Raw genomic sequence first — 25451 nt, 5'->3', positions numbered from 1 at the left:
TGTTTGGCCTCTTACCTTCCAGAAAATAGCAGCTAGCACCTGAGCACAAATCAGACTTGATGGATTGATATTTAAAAACACATTATTATTGATTTATTAACATTTATAACCACAGGCTGTCTAACTTTGCTCATGGTTTAGTGAGAAACATGGGAACACAGGATTTTCCACAACCTGCCAACCCAAAAGTTGTCATTAATAGTTTATAATTCATCTAAATGATTTATAAACCATTGATAAAGCTTGTTAAGCAAGGGTGCTTTATTAGAAAGTGGCAATAAACGGCTCAATACTGCCCACAAAGTTGGAGATCTGGTCTCTGAAAGGCCGCTCAGAGAAAGAAAAAAGTAAATCAGAGGTGAGCGAAGTGAAAGATTTTGAGAGGGAGAATTCGTCTGTATGTTTGAGAGAGAGAGAGAGAGAGAGAGAGAGAGAGATGTGGGTTTGAGGTTTGTCAATGTGAACCAGTTGCTCTGAGAGGACTCCGGTGGATGGAGGGAGGGGAGCTCTGAGGATAAATGCGCTCTTTCATTTCAAACGGAGAGAAACCCGTTACTAGAGGCACATATTTACATCGACGGACACGCCGTTAAGTTTAATGTGTTTAATGTGAGCTAATCAGCGAGGGAGATCATGGACAACAGGTTATCAGAGGAACCACGTACAGCTACTCACCTCAAACCTTTGGCTTCCTGAGCGGAGTTTGCGTCCACAGTTGATCTCCAAAGACGCGCTGCGGAGTGAGGAGGGATAAAGCGCGCTGCTGACTGACTGGTTGGGAGAGTGTTACACATTAGTGATGGTTTAATGCCTCTGGAGTGCGGCCTCTTGTTGGATGGGACAGGTGTAGGAATTTCACGTCCAAAACATGGATCACTGAGGTGCCAATTGAGCTTTTTTCTTTATCCCAAAGACCGCACGCACTGCAACGTAACTCTCTCCTGTGGTGTCACTCAGTCATTCCTACACGGACCTTAAGAGACGCAAAATTACGGACAAGAATCCAAGCGTCCAAAAGACTTATTTTATTTGTTTTTTTTGTTAAACGACTCCAGACTGCTTTTGTAAACGAGTGCGTCCTGACTTGAGCCCGCACACACACACACACACACCAGACATGCCACTGACCGGATTTTACGCATCTCTTGGGGAAAGAGAGGGCTGAAAAAGCGCGCGCGTGTGTGTGGTGGACACCGATGCACTACATTTCCAACAGCTCAGGGGAGACCACTTTGTAAACAGAGGGGGAAAAAGGGAGAAAAATAGACTGCTTTCATTCGGTTTCATAAATGGAGCTGCGTAAATACCTGTTGTGCCTGGAGTTCATCCTCCTCCTTAAAGGTAAGAACTACTTTATAATATTTTTTAGTTATATTTGGGTTTAGGATGAGGATGACTGGAGTCTGAAGGGGGGGTGGGGGGATTATTCCATCACTGCTGTTAAAACTAAACCGTGATATTTGGAGAACTTTGTAAAGTCAACATCTTATACATGATTGATGCCTCTTCACTTCCCAGTTGCTCTCCTGTCCTTAAGCACTCTCTCACTGGCTGATATGGTCATTAACCTCCTCAACTTTTGCACTTCTGCACACAACATCTGTGAATGATTGTGTCACACGTGCCTCCCTGAACCCCAAAGAGCTTTAGTCTGTGTGACAGTAAGTGACTGACCATGAAGACATTCCTAACATGACTGTATGCAGGAGAGCAGCAGGCATATTAAAACATATGGCCACACTCCATTTGCCAAGCAGATCAAAGGGATAGGAAGTTGCACATGAGTCCAACAAAATAATGGTTCCTGGTTCAAAGTCTGATCCGTTACTAAATCTATCAGTTATGTCAGTTCTGAGGGAATATTTCATTCCTGTTGGAGGCCTCCAGCTACCAGAAGATGTTCGGAGCAATCAGAGGTACTTGTGTGTATCCTCTGCCAAAAGGTTACTGGTTCATCTCCTCTTACAGCTGACACGTACTGACCCTGGCAGCTGTGTAACTCGACCTCATCGGCCATATCAGCTGTCTCCATCACGATGTCTAAAGTTCCCCTAATAAGGCAGCTATGCCGTGTGTGTTTTCTCCTTTGAAGCATGAACATCAGCTCCCCTCCAGCGCTCATGTTCGCTGTGGCAGAGCAGCCTCACACATCTCATTGAGCCATTCCTGCTCACCAGCAAGAAACCAAAGAAAAAGACCATTGTTGTCTACCAAAACTGAGTGTTTATGCAGCTGATAAGCGGCCGTTTTAACTGCTGCACTATGGCATGCAGCTGTGAAGCAAAATTAGATCAATAGGCTGAGTTATTATGTTGTGCAAGGCATGTCAAAGTGAGTACCTGCTCTGAATCACACACAGTCTCTGCGGGTAATGTATAGACTGAGTTGTTGGCATTTGTGCCAAATTTGAACATTTTCATTCTATGCTGAATGCTTCTCATCCAGAAGCTGAGGAATGAATGAGGAATGCATCAAGCATTAAGGTCTTTCAGACCACTTACTAATTCACAGAGGCACACACACCTATTTACACATTTGTTTGAATTAAGCATGTAGAGGGCAATTTTCCCCTTTTATTTTAACAGGCTAACCTTTGATTTAATTTGTATGATAGCTTCTGTGATCTTAGTGTAAGTGCTCTTGTGTGTGTGAGTTTGCTAGCTTATGCATGTGTCATACATGAGCATGTAGGTGAGTGAGTATGTGTGTAATGTTAATGGTTCTAGCAGAGCTTCCCTTGATGCAGGCAGCAGGCATACCGTGTCTGTTACACTCTGTTATGTTTTACTGAGATGTCGAACACAGGTGTGTGTGTGTGTGTGTGTGTGTTTAACTGAGCTCACTCACCAGCCATTCATAAATTTTTGCTATTATTCTCCCAGCTATCTTCTTGTGTTTCTTTACTCTCCCATCATTCACTGACTTTCATTCCTACTCCCCCTCTTCTTCCACCCCCGTTCCCCACGAGAGGGTGACAGAACACGATCGAGATGATGGAGAGAAAATCTGTGAGGGTGAGAAGAGGTGAAGGAGGGGGATGCATGGGAAACGTAATGAGTCAGTTAAATAAAGATGATAGAAACAGACATTCAGGCCATGAATGTAAATTGAAAAGACAGAGAAACGGATAAGGCGAGAGGGAAACTTAAGTATGTTAGGCCAATTAAAACAACATACATCAATGTCTTTGCATACTACCATAAGTGCTGGCATGTCACTATAGTATCCAAAACATTGTAGTGTCAAGTTCAGTTTCTGTTCCTCAACATGTGCACACACACATATGCATAAACTACACACTCACGACTGTACACATCCAGCAGCAGCAGCGCCCTGAGGCGAACGTGTGGTTGAGAGAATCTGGACCCAGTTTGGCTTGATAAATGTTTGCCAGCAGTTGTCATGGTGATGGGTGGTCAGACAGGCTGCGGTACAGTGTCATATATAAACCCCACTGAAAATGGAACCAGAGAAGGGAGGACAGGACAGGGAAAACAGAACGATGGTACAGTTTTGTGGGAGTCAGAGGGGTTGGGATGTGAGAGGGGGCCCTGTGGTAGAGTTACAGTTTGTTTGTGAGTGTGTTTTGGGAGAGGGGGTAAAAGAAAGAAGCAATTTATGGTTTATGAGAGACTGAGTGAAAATAGAAGGATGACGGAGAAAATCAGTAGCAGGGGTTGTTATCAGAGGCCCGGTTTGTTGCAGAAAGAAATTTGGAATTGGAGAGTGGGTGACGTTGCCACAATTTACTGCACTGTATATAAGAATGGTGGTAGGAAAGAATAGGAGAGAGTAACTTGTTGCAACAAGGCTGGATAGGAAGATTTCTGTTCATTCTGGACATGATAATTGCCCACGCATATTCCCATCGGTGATTTGTATTAAACATCTGTGTAGTATCAGATAGATGGCTGGATTTCATTCAAGTCACCAGAGGTTTGGAAGCTGAAATATTGGAAGCTTGCACAGATCTGCATAATGAGCAGAAGCTCAGTGAGGCTCTACAGCAGTGCTTTGAGCAGTGCCTACATGTTGATACTAAACTGATGCTCATTAGCATTTAATCTCTATAAACAGATATCTGCGTATGGATGCAGAGTCTGTAGTCATGGGACAAGAGTTTTGGTATAGGAAGTGTTCTTGTTTCTGTTTGTAGCCCAAGTGGTATTGACCAATCACGTTCGAGCAGCATTCCATGTAGAGAGCAAAAGTAGAGAAACACATTGGCCAAAATGCAGTCTTGGAACTCATTGGCTATTGTCTGACATCGATTTAACTTTTAATTAGCTTTTTCTAATTAATCTGCATTCATATGGGTTAAACAGTGACCAGTGCACTGAAGGGAAAGTCTAGGCCCATATATCTGTAGGATTTTTGAAACATTGGGTCTTACCCTCAGAGATGAAATCGTCATCAATCACCAGTGGGTTCCAAGATTGATCCAATAGTTGTTGAGACATTTCACTCAAAACTACAAATGTAATCCTCATGGTGACTCTGCAGGCAATAATCCAGGAGCTCCAAAGTCAGGAGGCTTCATCCTCTGGGGAACATAAATCTTGTGGCAATGCATTGAGTAAATGTTGAGATGCTTCACAGGATAATTGCAAACTTTGATCTACCGATAGCTTTAGAGGAAAAGTCAAGGGATCGCCACGATCTTTGGGGAATACAGAAGTCTGTACCAAATCTTATAGCAACCCATCAAATATCTGATATATATATCTGAGGTATTTCGTCTTGACTAAAATGGTGTTCTGACAACAGGACTGAACAACATTGGCACCTAGAGAGCGAAGGTGCTAGCACGGCTATAAAAACCCACTTCTTTGTAGATTTAGATCTAGAGAGGTACAAGAAAAAGAAGAAACTTGACTGAAAATGCAGTAGCAATACAGGAAAAAGCATCTGTGTGAAAAAAGAAAATGAAGGAGCAGGTAGAAGAAACTACAGCATGTGAGAAAGGCAGGAGCAAAGATGGAAGAGAAACACTGAACATATCTGGTTTCCCTCTAAAAACCAAGTGGAATCCCCCTCTGATTAGACTGGCCGAGGTAAATGTCTGTGTGTGTCAGTGTGTATTTGTGGGGAAGTATCTGTGTACAAGTGTGTGTGTGTATGCAGCTGGTGTGTAATCACAGCAGCAGTTTTCTGGTCTTGTCCCCCATCGTGGATGACTTTTCTCAAGTGGAATCACTGAGTTATGTACAGTAGGAGAGTTGGTGTAGATGCTCCCGGATGCTGCTGCTTAATTACATGTCAAGTTCAATTTATTTAAACAAAACACATCCAACACACCCTGCTTTTTCAGGGCTACAAGTAACACACAGTAGATAGACAAGCGGGACAAGTTAAATATCTACTGTCAAGAGTAGCACAGTGTTTCTGAGACTGAACTGAAAATGCTGCAAGGATGATGCTCTTTAATTTCAGTGGAATTGTGTATCTACAGGAAGTAGCGAGGAGAGTTTATTTCCTGTCAGTCACTGGCAGCATCACTTTTGCTGAAACAGGAAATACATTTGGATCAAGTTTTTTATGTTTGTGAGTATATAGTTATTGGGACGTCCTGGTAGCTCATCTGGTAGAGTGTGTACTATAAAGGCCCTAGTGTAGTCCTTACCGCAGCAGCCAGGATTTAAGAATGGTCTTTACAATGTGCTGTAAAGACCATTTTTATACATTTTAACACCAAGTTTGATCCAAGTGTGAACTATTTCTTCTCTCACTTAACTCCTTATTTTGAGAACACAGCTGCAACACTCATCTGAAAGCCAAACAACTAATGAGTGCGCCAGTGATTGTGCCTCATGAATGTAACAGCATGTGCCAATCTCCATTAAAGTTGTTTTTATTCATGGTCATTTATGCTTTGCTTGTAAGCTTTGCCAGCATGGCTGCATGGATGCCACTGTCTGCCTGTGTGTGGGTCTGTCCGGTTTGACCACGTTGGTCCAAACTGAAGTATCTCAACATCTGTTGCCATGAAACTTTGTACAGACTGTCGTGATCCCCAGAGGATGAATTCCAATGGCCAGCGATGCCCTGACATGATATTCCCATCAGCCTCAGCTGAACCTAATACCTGCTGAAGATCAGCATGTTAGTATTGCTACTGTAAACATGTTAGCATGCTTAGCTTTTAACTCAAAGCACTGTGGTGCCACAGACCCACTAGCATGGCCACAGACTCTTTAGTCTATCTAAATAGTAGATATTTTATTTGGTAAAAACTATTCAGTGCCATTTTAAAGGTCTTTTCAAGAATTAATGAACCATATATAAAGATGTAGGCAAGGTAACTGCACACTTGAGACGAGTTGTGCGACTTGTTACATTTTGAATTACATAACTGTTTCCAGAAAACTGAATTAATTTACTAATGTGAAGATCTGCAGTGTTGTTAATGAGTCATCAGTACTAAATTAGTATAAATTATCTTCATTTATTTTGATTAGTAAAAAAACATCACTAAACTGTATTTGGCATAACAGGAAACATATCATTTAGGTAGCTGTGTGTTAATTGACTTATACATTATATATTTTTTCTGGTGTTGGTTATGTGTGTCTTTCATTCTGCCAGTTGGAACATGTTTTCATGCTTCGGTTTACACCTAAATGTTCACAACTCAGTGAACCATCTTGTTGCTCTCGGTCTTCTCTGTGTCTCCCTCACCTCTCTCTCTCGTTGTATGAAGGGCAGGCTTGTGTGTCATTACAGGGAGCTTACTATACTCCATAGTTTTTCTAACCCACACCCTTCCCCGCCTTGCCTCTTTTCTCCCCTCTCCTCTCCCTCTTTCCCCTCAGACTGAACTCCCTTTTTCCTCAGAGGTTGCCTTTGGTCACTCTGTTTATCCATATTTTTCAGCTCCGCCACTCCTCCCCCCAAATCCACTCTCCCAAGGCCAAGAGGGAAATGAATAATCTGACACTGCACTGAACAGTAGATATACAGTTGTGTACACAGTTTCCAGTTTTATGTTTTGCACGCTTTTCGCTAATTTTATCGGCTAATTCATACTATTTATGTCAACTTTTCTCAACAACTTTAGGCAAAATTTCAACATTTAGGGAAACACATTTAGAGTAAAGCTAATATGAAAGTAACACTTTTCAGATGAATGTCATATTAAAAGGTAACGTCACAGACAGAAACTAAACCTAACAACTCATGTGTGTTACATCAATACCAGTTCACCATGTTATACAAATATGCAACAGCGTCAGTATAGCTTGACTTTGAACAGACATTACATGTTGTTACTCTCAACACTCAGTTGAGATGAATGCAACACACGGTTGGGTCAAAAGTAACACAACAATATAAAACTGTTTTATATTATTCTTGTTTTCATTAAAAATGTCTGACAATGTCCTTGTTAATATATAAAGGCAAACATATTATGTCTTTTATCTTTCATTTTCAATTTTTGCTTTGGTAATTGTTACAGCAACATGAAAAGTATGACTGTTAATAGTTAACAGTATAACAGTGATTCAGATTCATATTAAGACAACTTTACTGATCCCAAGAAGGGCACTTCATTTACAGCTCACCCAGTCCACGTCCACAGCATATAAGAGACGACTGTTACTAACATCCACACATTGACTCCTGACAGTCAAACCTGACTTGCTTCTATATTGAAAAACTCTGATGTTGCAAACTTCAGGGTGTGCTTAAGTATAAAATAATCTGTGAAATACTCATAGACTTAAGCTAAACACAGTTTGTCATTTAAAAAATGACAGCTTGAGTGAATTTACTATGCATAGGCTTTCTGGTTGAAACACTGCAACTGTATTACACATCTGTGTGATTTTCCACAGTTCTGGTCAATGTTGGATGCTGTATGTGCTGATGTAGTTAGACATATCAAACTCACGCTTGAGGAAAATGGCTGATTTACGCACTGCTGTAAGATATGCTTAGTCACATTTATGTTTTGGTTTTTGTACAGATTAAACAAACAAGATATAAAGTGTGAATTTGTAATGGTTTAGGGGTGCTGGTAGTCAGATTTTGTTACCTTTGGACAGAGTAGGAATAGCAGTTTCCCCCTGTTTCCAGTCTTTATGCTATAGATAAGTTAGCTTGTTGCTGGCTGTAGCTTTAGATACGAGTGAGGTATCAACCTTCTCCTGTAACTCACAGCAAGAAAGCCAATTAATCATGTATCCCAAAATGTGGAATGTTTTGTTTTCCTCATTTAATTTCATTTTAAGTTGCTTTAAGGTTGGAAAAATCATGTTATTTCACAGTGTCAGTACAACATATACAGTTTATTATTCATCAGTTTCTTGCTTGTTTTTTATGGCTGCACTTTTCCATGAAATGGAAATATTCTAGATGTCTTATGAATCATTTTATAAATATTTCCTCAAAGTTCCGCCTGACATATTTGGTATCTTTTGAAACTTTGGGATCCTCAGTAGAACTTAACATGAAGCTCTGTGGAACTGAACAAAGGTTTGCTGCACACTGTAAATTTGTGACAATTAACCCACCAGCCAGCGAGGTTTAAGAGGTTAAAAAGATATCTGACTAGTTGTCTTTTTGTTGCTTCGCCATCTGTGTAATAATGTTTTCTTTTATGTTTTTCAGAGTTTTGTGAGTGTTTCAACATAGACGTAAAGCACCCGCGCATCTTCAGCGGCCCAGAGGACGCTCTGTTTGGCTTCTCAGTTTTACAACATGAAGCAGACGGAGAGAAATCGTAAGCGCGTGTTTAAAGATGAAGAAAGAGAAACAAATTATTAAACTGTCATAATTGTAATGCAAGGAGGATGTACAGTGATGCTTTGATGCTAAACGTCTGTCATCCTGTTGTAGGATGCTGGTCGGTGCTCCCTGGGACGGGCCGCCCAACAACAGGAAGGGAGACGTGTACAAATGCATTGTGGGAGAGGAGAAGAACTCAAACTGCAGCAAAGTAAATTTAGGTGAGAGACACCAATATGCTTATCAAGCCAATCTAAAATTTGCATTAAGTTTATAGATATGTTACGCAGTAGCCGGGTCTGTCTCTGTGCCTCAGGTGAGACTGCTCTCCGGAACGTTTCCAAAAACCTGAAGAATTCTCACCTGGGAATGACGCTGACTCCAGACTCACCTGATGGCTTCCTGGTATGTGGTTTCAACACTGAGAAACAAGACTTTTTATTTCTGCTACGTGAGCATTTGGGTTGTGTGTGGGAGCATGAAGGGATGTGGTGAGACCAGGTTGTGTTTGTTTGACAGATTTTGAATGAATCAGCTCTGTTGGTGTGTTTTTATTTGACTTTAGATGTGACCATGTGCGGTTCACTGATCCCCCACATCCTGGATACCTTTTTGGAGATTCATACACACAGTTATACTGTCAGACACACAGACTGATTAATCGCTTGGTTGTAGAGTCTAAATGTCTTAATTTGCTCAAGGATTATGTTATAGAGACAGTATATTACATATGTGTATTATGAGATCAGTTTAACTCCAATATCAAGTGACTTGTTTCCACTGCTGCAGATGCTGCTGTTGCATCTACCAATTATTGTTGTTATCAATTAATATATAGATTTTTTTGATTAATCAATTAAGTAAATCAAATTAGGCTATAAAAGTTCCCATGGGCCCTAGTGACGTCTTCTGATAGCTAATGTTATCCAACCAACAGCACAGATCCCAAAAGTCTTAAATTAACAATCATATAAAACAGAGAAAAACTTTTAAGAAGCTGGAACCACAGTTTGATTGGCATTTTGTTTCATAAATTATTATTGATTGTCAGTTATTGCTGATTATATTTTTGTTGATTGCATTGCACTGTTTTAACTTGATTCGTATACCATTATATGAAGCATCATTAGAAGCCGCCTCCACCCCAGTATCCACCTATGGAAGTGACTCACGTCACTCCCCGCTCTGTGCTCGGCTTGTAGGGAGTGCCAAGGTTGTAGCCTGAATTGTACGTTCATATAATAATCTATTCCACTAGAGTTGGCTGACTGTACTGAGACCACGCTTTAATGCATAGGCACTATTCTGTGAATATTATAATTATAAGTTGTGGAGCTATGCACAGCCTGCCTTTCTCTGGCTATCTTCTGTTCCTTTTGTGGGACTGTAGGAGGTAAAAAGTTTAGACTGATATTGTTTTTGTTCTCAGATCTCAGTCAAATCTTTAGGGACTCATGTCTCAATTAAGTAAAATCTCAGGGCAGTCAAGTGTAAGTCCTCATTTTTGTAGTCCAACTCAAGCCTGAGTCTCACATCTTGACTCGTCGATACACACGTCTTGCTGTTGCTCTCGGTTTTGAGGCTTCTGGCTTGCAGAGCAACACACTTCTGCCTGGGCCAGCAATCAGTAGTGAATGTTATGTATGCGTGATTGTATGTTAGTTAATGTGTGTCTGTTTGTGTGTATGTGTGTGTGTGTGTGTTAAGCAAGTGAGCTTGCGTGTTTTGGTGTTTGCCAGGTTTTTATTGCTTCTTCGGCGGTGGAGTTGTGTATAGTTTGAGAACGCCAACCAGCTAAGCCCACTTTGTGTGTGTGTGTGTGTGTGTGTGCGTGTCCATGTGTGTTTATCTTAACCCCAGTGGTCAGGTCTATAACAGGATCGGAATGCGTCTCCGGCCCTTTGTTAATGACAGACCTACCAAAAGCCATAGCACCTCTCCTGCTTTTCTCCGTCTTCACTCTCCTTCCTTTCTCCCGTTCCTCTCTCCATCCTCTCTTCTCTGCCTGTCTGTGTGCCTGAGGAGAAACCCGTCCATAATGACAGGGCAAGCAAAACCAGGATGTTTCTCTTTCTCTCATTCTTCCCCCCATTTCACCCCACTTTCGGTCTCTCTCTTTTGTCTCTCTGCTGTGCGCATGGGTTTCTCTTTTATCTCCTCTTTCCACACTCTCCCCCTTATTCTTCCCTCTCACTATGAAAGCCAAATAAACACCATGCTTTGAAGACAGAAATATTTTTATATGATACCCCCTCCTCACCCCCCTACATTTAGCACAATCAGATTTAAATTGCTTTACTGGTCGGCTGTTCCAGCTCTGTTAAACCGCTCATGACAACAGTGACTGCCAACATGTCAACAATAGTCTCCCTCTCTCTGCCTCTCCCTCATTTTATTTTTTTATCCTCCAAACCACACTATTGTAGTTTTTCCATGACTTATTCACTCTCATGACTTGTTTTCTTTTTGTTCCCCATTTGCCCTAATTTAGTCTTTTTTTTCAGTGTTTATTTGCTGGTCACCCGACCACATTTATCTACGCATTTAAACTCTTTTGATAATGACAAAAGTGCACATCTTTTGAGCAGAACACAAATACTTTAGAATATAAATGGCTCAAATTGACTGTAGATGCTCCTGAAATTGCCTCATCTGTAAGACAGATGCTGATGTGTGTGCTTGTGTGTGTTTGGCAGGCATGTGCCCCTCTGTGGTCTCAGGAGTGTGGTACGTCTATGTTCAGCACTGGCATCTGTGCCTCTGTCAGTGATGATCTAGAACCAAGAGAGACCATCGCTCCAACAGCGCAAAGTAACCACACATCTGCACACACTCACACACACTGAGGAACTGAGAGAAAAATGCTGCACATGCCTGCTTTAGCTAACTTAAACTCCCACATGTGGCAGGGTGCTCCACATACATGGACATTGTGATCGTGCTGGATGGCTCCAACAGTATTTACCCCTGGTATGAGGTCCAGAACTTCCTTAGCAACATCCTCAGCAAGTTCCACATCAGCTCGGACCAGATGCAGGTAAGAGTGCAAGACGATGTGTATTTGCACTGCCTATAAATATTATTTACATTGGTAATGGAAACTTGTGGGTTTGAATTTGAGTGAGTCTCCCACTTAAACCTCTGGAACCCCTTAGCTGTTGCCCAGAACCGTAAGACAAGTTAGTCCCTTGAGTGAAAACATGCATAGAGCGACACATATAAAGAACCGTTTTGGGAAATATGACCAGAGTGAATTGCTTTAGTAATCTAAAGGGACATGAGCCGAGCTAGCTTGAGGTTGGGGAGGAATGGAAGTTGGAGGGGATTGGGTCTGGGGACATTATTCTGAGCTAAACAACAGGAGGAGTGACAGGAGGTTTGGCTTTAAAAAAGGAGAGTGGGGGGTAAGGGGTAGCAGGCAATGTGAGGTGAAGAGGAAATACCACTGGTTTTTGAATTAATTCAAAAATTCCCCTTGTGCACTGTTTGCTTTAAGAACAGGATTGGTACTTAAAGAGATAGTTCACCCCAGAAACAAGAGTCTCAGATGTCTTTTTCCACAACTATGTGCCCGCACAACCATGAACATGTGGCATTGTTGAAATACTTGTGTTTTTTTTATGTTTCTGTGTGTGTGTGTGTGTGTGTGTACATTCAGGTTGGTATACTGCAGTATGGCGAGGTAGCAGTCCATGAGTGGTCTCTGAAGGACTACCAGACCACACAGGAGGTGGTGGAGGCCGCCAAGAACATCAGCAGACAGGAGGGACGAGAGACACGCACTGCATATGCCATCCACATGGCCTGGTAGGCCTGTCAATCACTGTCAACCCACTCTTACCGGCTGATGTTCCTCGTACTAAAACATACTGTAGATTTGGCAGACTAACTGGAAACTGCCTGACTGTTTAGATTTTGGTATGACATTCTGTATAATTTGTAATTATAATCACAGTCAGGTCTATTTTCTTTTAGTCTGTTCTTCTTTCTAATGATATGCTTCAGTGTGATCCCCTCAGGCTGCTATTGATGTATGGCATAGCCAGCTATCAGACGAGGATTAGATTCAACAGTGGAACATGAAACATAAAGCTGCTCCAAAGAATATTTTGATTTTAACAGTGGATCAAATGACTGTGCAAAGTGAAAGGAGTCGCTCATGGTGACAAACCCGCACATAATTATGATAAAGCCTCAACTCTCTCCAGAGATTTAGCTTGTTTCAGCCCATTGTTTTGGTTTTTAATGGCCTGAAACTTTGCTGTTGTTGTTGTTGTTTGTTCAGGTTTTCTGTAACTGCTCTCATCAAACAGCAGACGCTCCTGCTCGAAAACCTGCTATAGCTAATTGCCCAATATCAAAAGAATAGACAGACAAAGGTGGACATAAAGGAGCATTTAGCAGCTAAAGAGCCAGATACTTCCTTCAGGAGTTGGTGGAGACCAAAAACAGAGCTAAAACAAAGTGAATATTGCCAAATGAACACAAATAAGACTCACCTGGCAATATTCACTTGAATAATGAATAATGATGAGTAAATAAGAAACTATTTTACAGTCCTGCTCTCATCCACCAATATGATATCCGGTTTGCCCTCTAATATCTGCCATATACCATGTGAATGTAGCATTAATCAAAAAAGGTTTTGGAAGCATGCTCAATCAACAGTTCCTGAGCAGAGATATATAAATGATAAAATCGTCACAGGATGTCCCATCCATCTTTAAGATACTCTCCCTAAACTTAGTCATGGCTGTAACTCATGGCAGTTTCATCACCTTCAAGACTTTTCTTCACTTCATAGAAGTATGCTGGGGGTATTTAGGCAGGTAACCTAAGCCTAAAGAAACAGCTCTATAGGTTGAGGGTCAGTGGCTGAATGAAAACCCCCAAGTCTTAAAATATCTCTTTCTTTTCAAAATAAAATTCCTGCTTTATTAAAGTCATACCCACATAGCGCACCACACCCAGACCTGATGTGTGGCAACGACTTCCATTTTGGGATGTGTGTCTTGGAGAGGTGTACGACCTCTACACACACACACACACACACACACACACACACACACACATATACACATGCACATGCACATACACATACACATACCCACACACACACACGCACACACACACACACTCACACTCACACACAGGTAATTGGAGAGTTCCTGTTTTCTGGTACATTTAAAGGTAAAAGTAAAAGGAGTTTAGGAAGAACATTTAAAAGGTAGTTGAAAAGCACTGACTGGAAAATGGAGCCAGTAAAATAGTGTAACTGTGGCATTAAAACACAAGTACACACTCTCCACTCTACCTTTACTGTCACTACTTTCCCATCCTGTCAGATGGTGTAAACACTATCAGTAGACTCATCAGTGCTCATTACATGAAAGAAACATAGAACTTGTTAATCAGAAGTCATTTTAAATAGCTAAAATGAAGGTTTTCTGTGTGTGTGTGTGTTTGTGTGTGGGTGTGTGTGTGTGTGTGTGTGCGTGCGTGTGTCAGCATAAAGAAATCAAGCCAGGTTTACAGTTTTTGAAATGATTTATGATTAATTTGATACTGAGGGGAGGTAATCTCAAAATATAATAACTTAATGTTTTGACACACAGACCTGCTGCACACACTCCTACTAAACACACACACATGCACGCAAACACACACAGATGGACAGATAGCAGTGCTGGCACCAGGCAGGAAAGTGACGGGGTAGAAAAATAGTGAGATTAGCTGAGCTTGACTAGACGACTGCTGGCTCAGCATGGCTGCAGGAGTGGCACAGCCTGACCCAGCCTGGTCAGCCAAGTAGTGCTCCTGCAGCTGTAAAAATACACACACAGACTTACAGGACACACATACACGGATGAACACCTACACACATATTAAGGAATCACACCATACACTCAAATTAACATACACACTGCATGATTATACTTGCATATACTGACATTTACGGCATTCATTCTTTGCCCCCCCACCTCAACTTTAACCCTCTTCACTGCATGTTTTGACCTTGAACCTTTACCCTAACCATGTCCTTATTATAAACCTAACCCTAAATGCAAGCATGTAGCTAACATAGCGCCTAAATATACCACGTTGTAGGACAGCTTCAGGGGAACAGGTTCGCCTCACAGAAAATGTGTAGTGCAGCTCTGCTATTAGCAGCTATTCTGGTTGCTTTAGCACGCATAAGTGTGCCGCGGTTGCAGACAATGATGCAGACACTATTAAAGTAACCATGGCACCTGCGGTGGCGAAGAGATGCGCTGTCCCAGCTGGACAGCTTGATCCTAAACTTTCCAGTGACAGGCCAGCGACAGGGTTTGTGCCCACAGATCCACATCATGCACATCCACATTAACTCCTGTTAATTAACACTGCACTTTTGCTGCTTTAAATTGTCTGTATACTTTGTGCAACTAAACTCAGTCAAAATAATATTGTTGATTAAACGGTTAATTACCCTATGCTGGACAGAGTCAGGCTAATTGTTTCCCTTGTTTCCAGTCTATAATAAGCTAAGAATGGCTGCTGGTTGTAGCTTCATATTTAGATGGTCTCTTCTAAATCTTGGCAAGAAAGCGAAAGAGTGAAATTCCCAAAATGTCGAACCAAAGCTTTAAAGAACTTGGTCTCAGCTTTAAAAAGAACGTTGTTACCACAAGACACCGACCCCAAAATTGCTACCAATAGTTAATGTATGTGTGGGGGCAAAAAGTGTAAATTGCTGTGGACCTGCACGCAGTGTAATGTTTACATATAAATGACTGTAATGGAGTGCACCAAGTGCAGAGTAGATGACAGACTGATGCATGAACATCAAACAGTCCTCTACAATTGGATTAGCCACTGATTTTTATATTGCTCCACCCGTCTGAGACGCTCTCCCTCACCCACACACGCACACACAAAAGTACACACACAGACCGCTGCACCGTGTCATTACCACACTGCTGTGACTCCATAAAATGGGTTGTAAATACAACCAGGCCTCCCAATTAGCTCTACTCACTTTCTCTCCTCTTTCATCTCCCCTTCTCTCTTTCTCATCCCCTGTTTTCTTTCATCCTAACGTTTCTGTGCTTTCCTCTTTTCCTTTTTATTCTTCCGTCCCTTCTTACCTGTTTATGTCCGTCCTGTCTCGTCTCATCATTTCTCTCTCCTCTCTCGTCTACCACATTCCTCCCCCCTTTTACGACTCTCTCTCTTCTCTCTTTACCACCAGTTTTATATCACTGTATACATCACCCAATCTCAATACCACATCACAGCAGGCTTTGCACTTCTCTGTTGTAATATTTGGCTTAATTTTACTGTCTTTTATCATTAATTTAAATTAGATTTCCAAGCCCTTTCTCTCCCTTTCAGTCACTGTCATCAGTTTTTTTCTGTTCCTCACCCTTTTCTCTATTTTATTCAATCTGTAATCTTTCTTTTCTCTTCTCCAGTTTCCATCTCATCTATTTGTTTCACTCCATCATTTTTCTTCAGCTCCTCTCTTCTGTTTTCTCCTCTCCTTCTCTGCACCCTATGTAATTTGCAGACTGCATAGGGGAAACGGTTGTTTTTAACTCTGAGCTTCTTGCGGCTGACCACGATGTTATATTTAGGAAAGGGCTGGAGTTAGGCCTGAAAATGACTGAGTTCACCAGCAGTGACTACTCTCCCCAGTTCACTATGTGTGTGTGTGTGTTTGTGTGTGCGTGTTGGTCTGAGGCTTACCAACCCTATTCAACGCTTGAAGCAGGTCCCACTGAGAACAGGTTTCCTGCAGACAAACAGGGTGCGGCTTGGTCTGTTCATGTGTGTTTGTCATTTAGGTTTCCTCTCTGTATCATGGCACAGCCGGATGGGAATGCACAGATGTGGCTGCTGTGTGAAATGACACATGCACGCAGCATGCAGTGACCAATTTGAGTCAACTGGCGGCTAATGCATGTATGTCAAGTCTGACTAATATAGTTGTGGGAAGGTCCAGTTGTGATTTGGACCATTTATATCTAACTTGGTGGGAACTTAAATCCAGTTGCTCAGTATTTAAGTGGCCAGTCATTTCCTCAGAGAAGCACATGAAGTTGTATACTATTTTATAGGGGGTGTTAATTTGAGATTGTAGGAAACCAAGTGACTAATACTCCCTTTTATCCTCCTTCTCCCTCTGGTTCTTTCGCTCCTTGTACTCTCCTTCTGTTTCCTCTTCCTTCTTGTGCACTTTGTCTTGACTCAAGATCATTCAGAATGATGTTTTAGCAAACTAGATGAAAATCTTTATCTGAGCCTGTTCTTTCTTTGCAGCACAGAGGCGTTCAGCGCTGAGCGTGGAGCAAGGGACGGCGCCACCAAGGTGATGATCGTAGTGACGGATGGGGAGTCACATGACGGGGAGGAGCTACCAGATGCTCTGCTAGAGTGCGAAAACAGAAACATCACAAGATACGCCATCGCTGTGAGTGCATGTCATCTAGCTTCAATGGGTCACTTTGCTTTGGGAACCAGCTAACGTAAAACAATGATCATTTCTGGGTTTTATTTGAGAGTTTTAATGTCTCATGATGCTTAAAATCTTGACTATGAGAGGGAAACGCACAAACAACTAACTTACATTGTCAGTGGCGTGTGCACCATCACTTAAATTCCTCACATGTATGAAAGAAGTATGGTGACCATAATCACCGTTAAACAATCACACAATACCACCGCCACTCCCCCAAAAATAACATCTCCAAATTACCAAATGAACCCCTTGGGTTTACAGAAATAGCAGAATGGGAACAAAAACTCTTCCTTTCCAGCCCCACCCGACCCCCTCAACACATAGAAACACACTGAGCGATAGCAAGGTTTTAGTGTCACAGGGCAGACAGACTGTAGTGGCAGGACTGGTTGCAGACCCCTCCCTTCCCCACAAGAGAAGCTGGGGAACCTCCAGACTCCACTGGAACCACAGAAGAGGAGAACATGAGCCAGAATGGAGGAGGAGCGGCAAAGTGCCACTATAGAAATATGTGTAGACCGTGTAGATCAAATATACCTAGTAGTCTATGGAAGGAGAAATTCAGTCCCACTTGGCCACGGTCTGTTTGGATAGTCTTGATATCTGACTTATTAGAGAGCTTGGTCAGTTTGTGCTAGAATGATTCTGGAAGATTTGCATGTCTATGTCTTCCTGAGTCTGTCCCTCACACTGTCTCACTTTCTTGTGCTTAAACAACTGGTTCAAAGAGCTGGTGAAAGGTGATTTTGTTTTTTAACTAAAAGTGTTGCTTATAGTGGTGCTTTTAGTGACACTTGCTATACTTTAAGTGGTATTTAACCATGCAGATAGTGTTTGGTTCTTCTCGCCCTGATTTTGAGATATCCGTCTCCAAGATTTCTGCTGCCACACTAATCCTACTGAACTGAGATAAAGCGTGTTTGCAGTGTCTTGCAGATGCTTTTTAGGACCATTTGATGCAGTAGCTGAGTAGTGTATTATAATGCAGATTGTTGAAAATGAAATAAAAATAAACGATGGATGATTAAAATATAATGTATGCATCCCAAGTCACTTTCAAGGACTGCAGAAAATGTTTTTGAGGGTCGCCATTGGCCCACAGGCAGCGCTTAGTCACTGCATTAGAACTACTTCACTGTATTTGGGTGGAGGCAGACATCTCACATAGTTATAGTTCAAAACCTGGGTGCACACAAACTACAGTCATTACTTTCGTCATTACTTGGGAAAGGAGAGGAAAATTGTGTTTTTTTGGGTGAACTGACCCTTGAAAATGCTGAAACAAGATGTGTTCAGGCCTAAATCCTGATCATCCCAGCAGAAAAAGAGAGAGGATAAAAGTGTGCAAACCATTAATTGTGTTGAATTGTTGTTATGGTCTTATCACCAATGGGCTACATCTGACATGTGCACAACATAATGCTGGTTCAATGAAAGTTTAATTTGAGAGAAGGAAACAGACAGAGACAGAGAATGAAGGTGCTGGGTAGAGCAGCAACTGTATACATAGCTTTCAGTGCAAAAAGAAACACAACTGGAGGAGGAAAACAAGAGAGAATGCGAAGGGTTTTGTGGTTGAGTGTTTGCCCAAAACGTCAGAGTGATGACAGGTAAGTACTACTTGTAGCAGTAGCCATGTTTTGATGTTGCTCTCTGTGCTGCTGCCTGTGTGTGTGCAGTGAAAATGGCTCACAGGGGAGGGAAAAGCTTTCAAAACAAGAGCACGGTCACTACAGACTGTGTTTTATACATCAGTGCAGTTCGGGGGCTGGAGGCGTGTGCGTGTGTGTGGGAGCAGTTAATGCAGGGCCATGTATGTATGTACACTTTTATTCATATATTCAAAGACTATAATGTTTCCAAATCCCTTAAATCTGGAAATGTGCTTTCTATTTCAACAAGGCTTTCTCCTCTCTGTCTTCTTCTTTGTCTTCATTCTTCGCTTTCATTGTTGATGACTATTTAAAAGCCATCAGCAGTTGGCAGCCTGAGTGGAATTTGTCAGCCTCTATAAGATCTTAATGTACATATTTATATGTAGGGCCTTTTCACATTACACACTACACCCTTCTACATCCCCTACCCTTTGAAAACAAGAGGATTTCCTTAGTTTGCTTGGCAGCTGGAGTCACAGGGGAGATTCTTGGGTTTGGTTTCTCTTATGGAATTTTCTCATTTGTACTTCAGGCGTTAAGCCATAGGCCACTGCTGCTACAGTATATCTTCTGCATCAGTCATCTCTTCACCTCGCTGCGAGGCCTGTGCTCCTCATTTACAAATCTCTGGTGGCTGCCACTTCCTCCATTGTTATGTTTTCCACTCAATTTGTTACCTTTCAGTATTGCTTAATTGCTAGTAAATTACACAGGCTATAAAGTGTGTTTATTTTCTTTTATTCACAGTTAAATCCTGCAGTTCCAGGTGGAGGCCCCTGCCTTCTCTTCACTTCACTTCTATGATATTTCTCTTCACTCTGATGAAGATACAGTTGTGTTGAAACGTTAGTGTCTTGAAACGTTAGTGTCTTTGCAAATCAATCAGGGTTCTCCAGTCGTCTTTTCTCTCTTGGACGCTCACTGATCTCAAACTGAGAAGCACCTGATTCAGCTACATACTGCTGGAAGATGCACAGAGAACAGTGTTTTATCTCTCTTTCTCTCCCTCAGAAACATGGAGAAGTAATTGCTCTCATACATGCCAAAAAGTCTGTTTGTGCTCTCTGTTTTTCTCACTTTCACCCCCTTAATCCCTCAATGTTTTATTGCGCTTGTGTTATCTGCTTATTCATTTACCATATTTTCTCTTCTCTCTCTCTCTATTTCTCGGCTCCAGGTTCTGGGACATTACATTCGCCGGCAGCAGGACCCTGAGACGTTCATTAAGGAAATCAAGTACATCGCCAGCGACCCTGACGACAAATACTTTTTCAATGTGACCGATGAAGCTGCGCTCAATGACATTGTTGATGCCCTGGGAGATCGCATCTTCACCCTGGAAGGTTTGTGGATAAATGAAAGATAAAAATGTAAAGAAGGAAAGCAGCAATGTTAGCACCAGTGATCTCTGGTGTTACCCCTTTATTTATCTGTAGGGTTCAGTCTAAAGTAATCAAGTTTTATGTATAGCTGTGTTGCATGACGCATGCATGAAATACTTAATGTAACACTGTTCATCACGAGAGACAATTTGCAATCATTATAGCATAGTATTAATACCTGGAAATGACCAAATACTGACTCTGTTTTAAGATCAACCACATATTTTCTGCATTAAATAAAGATTTATTGATGTCACCCCAAAAAAATATGTTCAAAGTTAATTAACAACTTTAATAAACAGCTTTAATAGCTTCAGTTTTGTCATATTGTATGACCTATCTTGGGGTACTATTATAACATCTCTACCAAATATATGATTTATGTATGATAATATATACAATTATGCAGTGCAAATACCGAATTGATTAGGCTAATGAACATATTTTTTCAATCAATTACTCAGCCTGTATAAAGGAAACAGGATACAGATGAAAAACTGAAAGCAGAGTTTGAATAAGAAGAGAAAGAATGAAATACAAGAATATGAGAGAGGAGTGGAGAAAGCATATTTAAGAGGGTGGAAGAAGGTGAATGAAGATTGGGTCCATGTGAGAAAATAAACAGCAGTCCTGCAGTGAAAGCAAGAAAAGGAAAGGAAGGTAGAGGGAGTGTACAGCTATCACAATAGTCGCGGGAACATGAGAGGAAGGCTGATGAAAAGCGATGCCACCCTTTAAGTGTTTAGGGAAATCAGAGAGGAAGGGACAGGAGGAAAGGAAAGGGTGAGGCATGTCTGCCACCTGTGGTCTTCATGCTGAGTGAGGGTGCTAATGATGCCATCTAGATCAGACCCTTAGAGGGAGAGGAAGGAAGGGAGGAGAGGTGAAAAGCTACATGACAATGGGGAATACTGACTTGCTGTGTCTGTCCATTTGAAGGGACGCTGGGCTACAACGAGAGCTCGTTCCACATGGAGATGTCTCAGATCGGCTTCTCCACACACACACTGGATGTAAGTCTGTCAGCTGTTCATCTTTGTGTGAAGAACGTGTTTTAGCAGTGCGTCTCATCCATGCCCTACTCCTCTCTTCAGGACGGCATCCTGTTTGGGATGGTGGGTGCCTATGACTGGGATGGTGGAGTGTTGAAGGAAGGGACCAACGGACGCATCATGCCGCCCAGGGAGGCTTTTGAGAGCGAGTTTCCACTGGAGCTCAAAAATCATGCTGCTTATTTAGGTACCCACATATCACACCACTGAACATGATGCTTAAAGAATCATACTGTGGTTTCTCCATGTTGCATCAGCGTTAATATCATAGGTTATTGTGTCGTATTGAGACGCAGAGCCAGCAGTATGGCCAAAATAACCCACAAGAGCCCCCAGGCGCAACAAGGACTTAAGTTAATTTGGTTGTAATATGATTGGGACTGCAGCTCACAATTAGATACACTATCACTTAATCTGCAGATTCTTTTTCAATTTATAAATAAGTCAATTTGCCCCCTTTTGGGGCTATGAGTGTATGAGGCCCAGTGGATAATCCAGCTTTGGCTAGCTACTCAACACAAACACCTTTCAATGTAACAGGCTCCAAAATGCATGTGATCCTTTCCAAAACATCCATGTTTGCTTATTGTTTATCTTTCAGGTTAATTTTCTTAAAACATAACTCGTGAACAAACTCCTGTTCTGGAACCAACTAATTTCTCTCATTTCTCAACTCTCAACTCATTTCTTAACAAAACGCTTTTCATGGCCAAATTGATCAACAACAGAAGTGAAAGAAACCCTGGTGTGACTGTTTTAGCTCTTAATAGTAGGCCATAGATGAGGTTTCAGTGCTCAATGATATGTGTTCGTGTGTGTTTCCAGGCTACACAGTGTCATCTGTGATAGTTGGTGACTGGAGGAGGCTGTATGTAGCAGGGGCCCCTCGATTCAAACACAAAGGCAAAGTCATCCTGTTTGAACTCAGTAATGAGGGCGATGTCAACATTGTACAGGCCCTCAATGGAGAACAGGTAAACCACTCTTCTTGTGTTCCTCCTCTCATTTCTGTCACATTTGTCCTTTTGTTTATGGTACCAGGAATCAGCAGGGATCTCATTTTGAAAGAGATTAAAGCAAGGACTCCACCTAGTGGGAGTAAACTAAAAGAGCATGTCTCTGTCTGTAGATTGGATCTTACTATGGCAGTGAGCTGTGTGGGCTGGATATTGACCAGGATGGCATCACTGATGTCCTTCTGGTCGCAGCTCCAATGTACCTCGGCTCAGGAAACAAGGAGGCTGGTAAAGTCTACATCTACACCCTCAGTGGGGTAAGACAGCAGCGCCACGCGGATTATTGTGCAATCATTTTGAGAATATGCAACATTTATCAAATTCTTGTTAGGTTTCCATAACAGTTTTCTCAAAATACTGACTATATACATTTTTCCATCCCCTGCAATTTATCCTGTCACCTCCATCTCTTCCATCGTCCTTCCCTCCTGTTTCTCTTCTCCCAGGAGGAGGTGTTTGTACCTAATGGCACTCTGAAGTCAGAGGAAAAGTCCCAGGATGCCAGGTTTGGTTATGCACTGGCAGCCACTCCAGACCTCAACCACGATGGCTTCACTGACCTGCTGGTGGGAGCCCCACTGGAGGATGACCACAGGGGCGCCATCTATGTTTACCACGGAGACGGTATTTATGTCATCCACAGTTATAAGCAGGTACTTCTCATTTGACCACAACTACATTTTCACTGGTGTATTTCAGAATTCAGTCAAACTGATTTCTGTTTTTTCCTGTCTCATCCTCTCAGCGTATTCCAGGGTCATCCATTTCCCCCTCCCTGCAGTATTTTGGCCGCAGTGTGAGTGCTCGGTTGGACTTGGATGGAGATGAGCTAATAGACTTGGCAGTGGGAGCACAGGGCAGCGCTGTACTGCTCAGGTGGGTAGAGGCAGAGCTGGGGGGGGGGCATTGCCAGAACAGATTTCATTTCATAGCTGAGAGATAATAAAGCCAGAGTACACATTGCATGCAGTTTCCAGATTAAAAAAAATATCAACTATAACTATAATCAATTTCCTTATGTAGATTGAAAACATCTGCTGGCTTGTACATGTTTGAGATGTCACACTTTAATCCTGTTTTATCATCCACTCCCATCCTCAGCTCTCGAAGCATAGTCCAGATCAATGTGAGTCTGTCCTTCCAGCCACACTCCATCAACGTCATTCAGAAGACCTGCCAGAGGGGAGGCAGAGAATCAGCCTGTCTCAATGCCACTGCCTGCTTCACTACCGTCTCCCGCTCCCCTGGAGCTCACAGCAACAGCTTTGGTATACCAGTTCATTTTTGTCATTAACCTGAAATTCACAGGCCATCTACTAATCTAATCCTGCTAATTTTCCAACACTCATCATCACTCCCATTAACGTGCTCTTTCCTCAGATCTCTGGGTGTCCGCCATGTTGGATGACAGGAAGTTGTCTGCGCGGGCTCTGTTTGATGATAGCTCCCACCGACAGACCCAGCTGCCCGTCCGTGTCCGCACAGGACAAACTCTCTGCTACAATCTGTCCTTCCATGTCTATGTGAGTGTCGGGCCACACAAGTTTGACATTAAAACATCAGTCATACACAAGCAGCAAGACAAACTAAGCAACTCTATTTATCACCAACATTTGTTTCTGTCTTTGTTTAGGACACAGCAGATTACATCCGTCCAATTAGCTTTTCACTGCGGTTTAAGATCAACGATACAGAGACTGGTCCAGTGTTGGATGAAGGCTGGCCAACGACTGTCAAGAAATCTGTGAGTGGCACAACATTGACTGTTAACATTACTAGCTTTCTTACTGCATCAACATTCCCTCCCTCCTTTCTCCATCAAACAAGCTGTCCTCTCCTCTTGATCCAGATCCAGTTCTTTAAAGACTGCGGTGAGGATGATGTGTGTACAACAGACCTGGTGCTACAAGCTCATATGGACATCTCTGGGACAAGGTAGAGACTTGAAATATTCACCTATTCTCTTTTCTTTCTACATGAGTTTGACAAGATCAGATACCTACTCAGTTATCAGGCTTTATTGAGTTTTTGTTGTGTTTTCTCTGCAGACAGAAGCCTTATGTGATTCGCAGCCCTCGTAGGCGTCTGGCGGTGGAGGTGCAGCTTCAGAACAGACTGGAAAACGCCTACAACACCAGCCTGACGCTGCACTATTCACGCAACCTCCACTTCTCCAGCCTCAGCATTAGGGTAGACCACACACATATACTGTTAACACACTCAGCACCACATGTAGCCCACCAAACACATTTACATAGACTTACATAGACAAACTAATGTTTCTCACTTTCTTTTCTTTTGACGTAGGAGGATGCCCACTTTAAGATTGAGTGTACAGCACTTGGAGCCAATAGCCACTCATGTAATGTCAGCTATCCAGTATTTCGCTCCCAGTCAAAAGTACGTCCATGCCGAGGAAATAGCTTCATCACCCTCTCGACTCAGCCCACTCGTACTTCACTTCCTCCAGGTGCAATGTGTCACTTCAGCAGGCTGTTATCTCTTGTTTGCAGGTTAACTTCATGTTGGAGTTTGAGTTCAGCTGCACATCTCTGCACAGTCGAGTGCAAATGAAGCTTAATGCTGCCAGGTAGCTCACAAGTTCTCCATACTGCATGCACACAGTTCACAAATATTGAAAACTTCAAGAAACAGAGGTTTTCCTTAATGTTGTTTCCACAATAACAGTTTAAGAGTATACCATCCTCTGTGAAAAGCACCCTATATTATGTAACCCTTTGGTTCTTTTACAGTGACAGTGTGGAGAGACAAGACACTTTGGGGGACAACAGTGTTCAGCTGCAGAGTTTTGTTCAGTATGAACCAGACTTGTTTGCTAGCAGGTATTTTTGTGCAGTTTACTGTGTTTTGTTCAACAATCAGATATTTTAGCTACTTAGAATACATTTTTTTTTGTATTAACGTGTCTGTTTCCTGTTTTTCCGTGCAGTGACTCTAATTTAAACCGATACGAGGTTCACCCCACTCGGACAGTGTCAGAAGCAATTGGACCAGAGTTCTACACACATTTCAGGGTAAAGCTACAGCTCACATGATTATTAGTTATTAAGCTTCCAGTAAATAACATAAAAAACAAGAAAAGGCTAAATTAGAGCTTT

At 42.1% G+C, this 25451-nt stretch overlaps 1 protein-coding gene across 1 annotated transcript in view; it reads left to right on the top strand.

Moving 5' to 3' along the window:
* Window positions 1–1289: 1289 nt before the first annotated feature.
* itga10 (integrin, alpha 10) overlaps window positions 1290–25451 on the top strand; it is a 25483-nt gene continuing 1321 nt past the window's right edge. Inside the window, exons 1-24 of the mRNA XM_070834624.1 lie at window positions 1290–1341; window positions 8611–8722; window positions 8839–8948; window positions 9044–9132; window positions 11424–11538; window positions 11637–11764; window positions 12386–12534; window positions 17029–17179; window positions 20060–20225; window positions 21204–21277; window positions 21359–21503; window positions 22142–22290; window positions 22446–22589; window positions 22779–22985; window positions 23078–23208; window positions 23434–23600; window positions 23713–23855; window positions 23966–24076; window positions 24182–24267; window positions 24381–24522; window positions 24640–24732; window positions 24846–24922; window positions 25086–25175; window positions 25283–25367. Coding sequence (XP_070690725.1) covers window positions 1290–1341; window positions 8611–8722; window positions 8839–8948; window positions 9044–9132; window positions 11424–11538; window positions 11637–11764; window positions 12386–12534; window positions 17029–17179; window positions 20060–20225; window positions 21204–21277; window positions 21359–21503; window positions 22142–22290; window positions 22446–22589; window positions 22779–22985; window positions 23078–23208; window positions 23434–23600; window positions 23713–23855; window positions 23966–24076; window positions 24182–24267; window positions 24381–24522; window positions 24640–24732; window positions 24846–24922; window positions 25086–25175; window positions 25283–25367 — 2916 coding nt within the window. The remainder of the gene's footprint in view (window positions 1342–8610; window positions 8723–8838; window positions 8949–9043; window positions 9133–11423; window positions 11539–11636; window positions 11765–12385; window positions 12535–17028; window positions 17180–20059; window positions 20226–21203; window positions 21278–21358; window positions 21504–22141; window positions 22291–22445; window positions 22590–22778; window positions 22986–23077; window positions 23209–23433; window positions 23601–23712; window positions 23856–23965; window positions 24077–24181; window positions 24268–24380; window positions 24523–24639; window positions 24733–24845; window positions 24923–25085; window positions 25176–25282; window positions 25368–25451) is intronic.

This window comes from Pempheris klunzingeri, chromosome 8, assembly GCF_042242105.1.
Source record: "Pempheris klunzingeri isolate RE-2024b chromosome 8, fPemKlu1.hap1, whole genome shotgun sequence".
Lineage (NCBI taxonomy): Eukaryota > Metazoa > Chordata > Actinopteri > Acropomatiformes > Pempheridae > Pempheris > Pempheris klunzingeri.
Note: the sequence above shows the minus strand (reverse complement) of the source record. Positions and strands in the feature narration are given on the sequence as shown.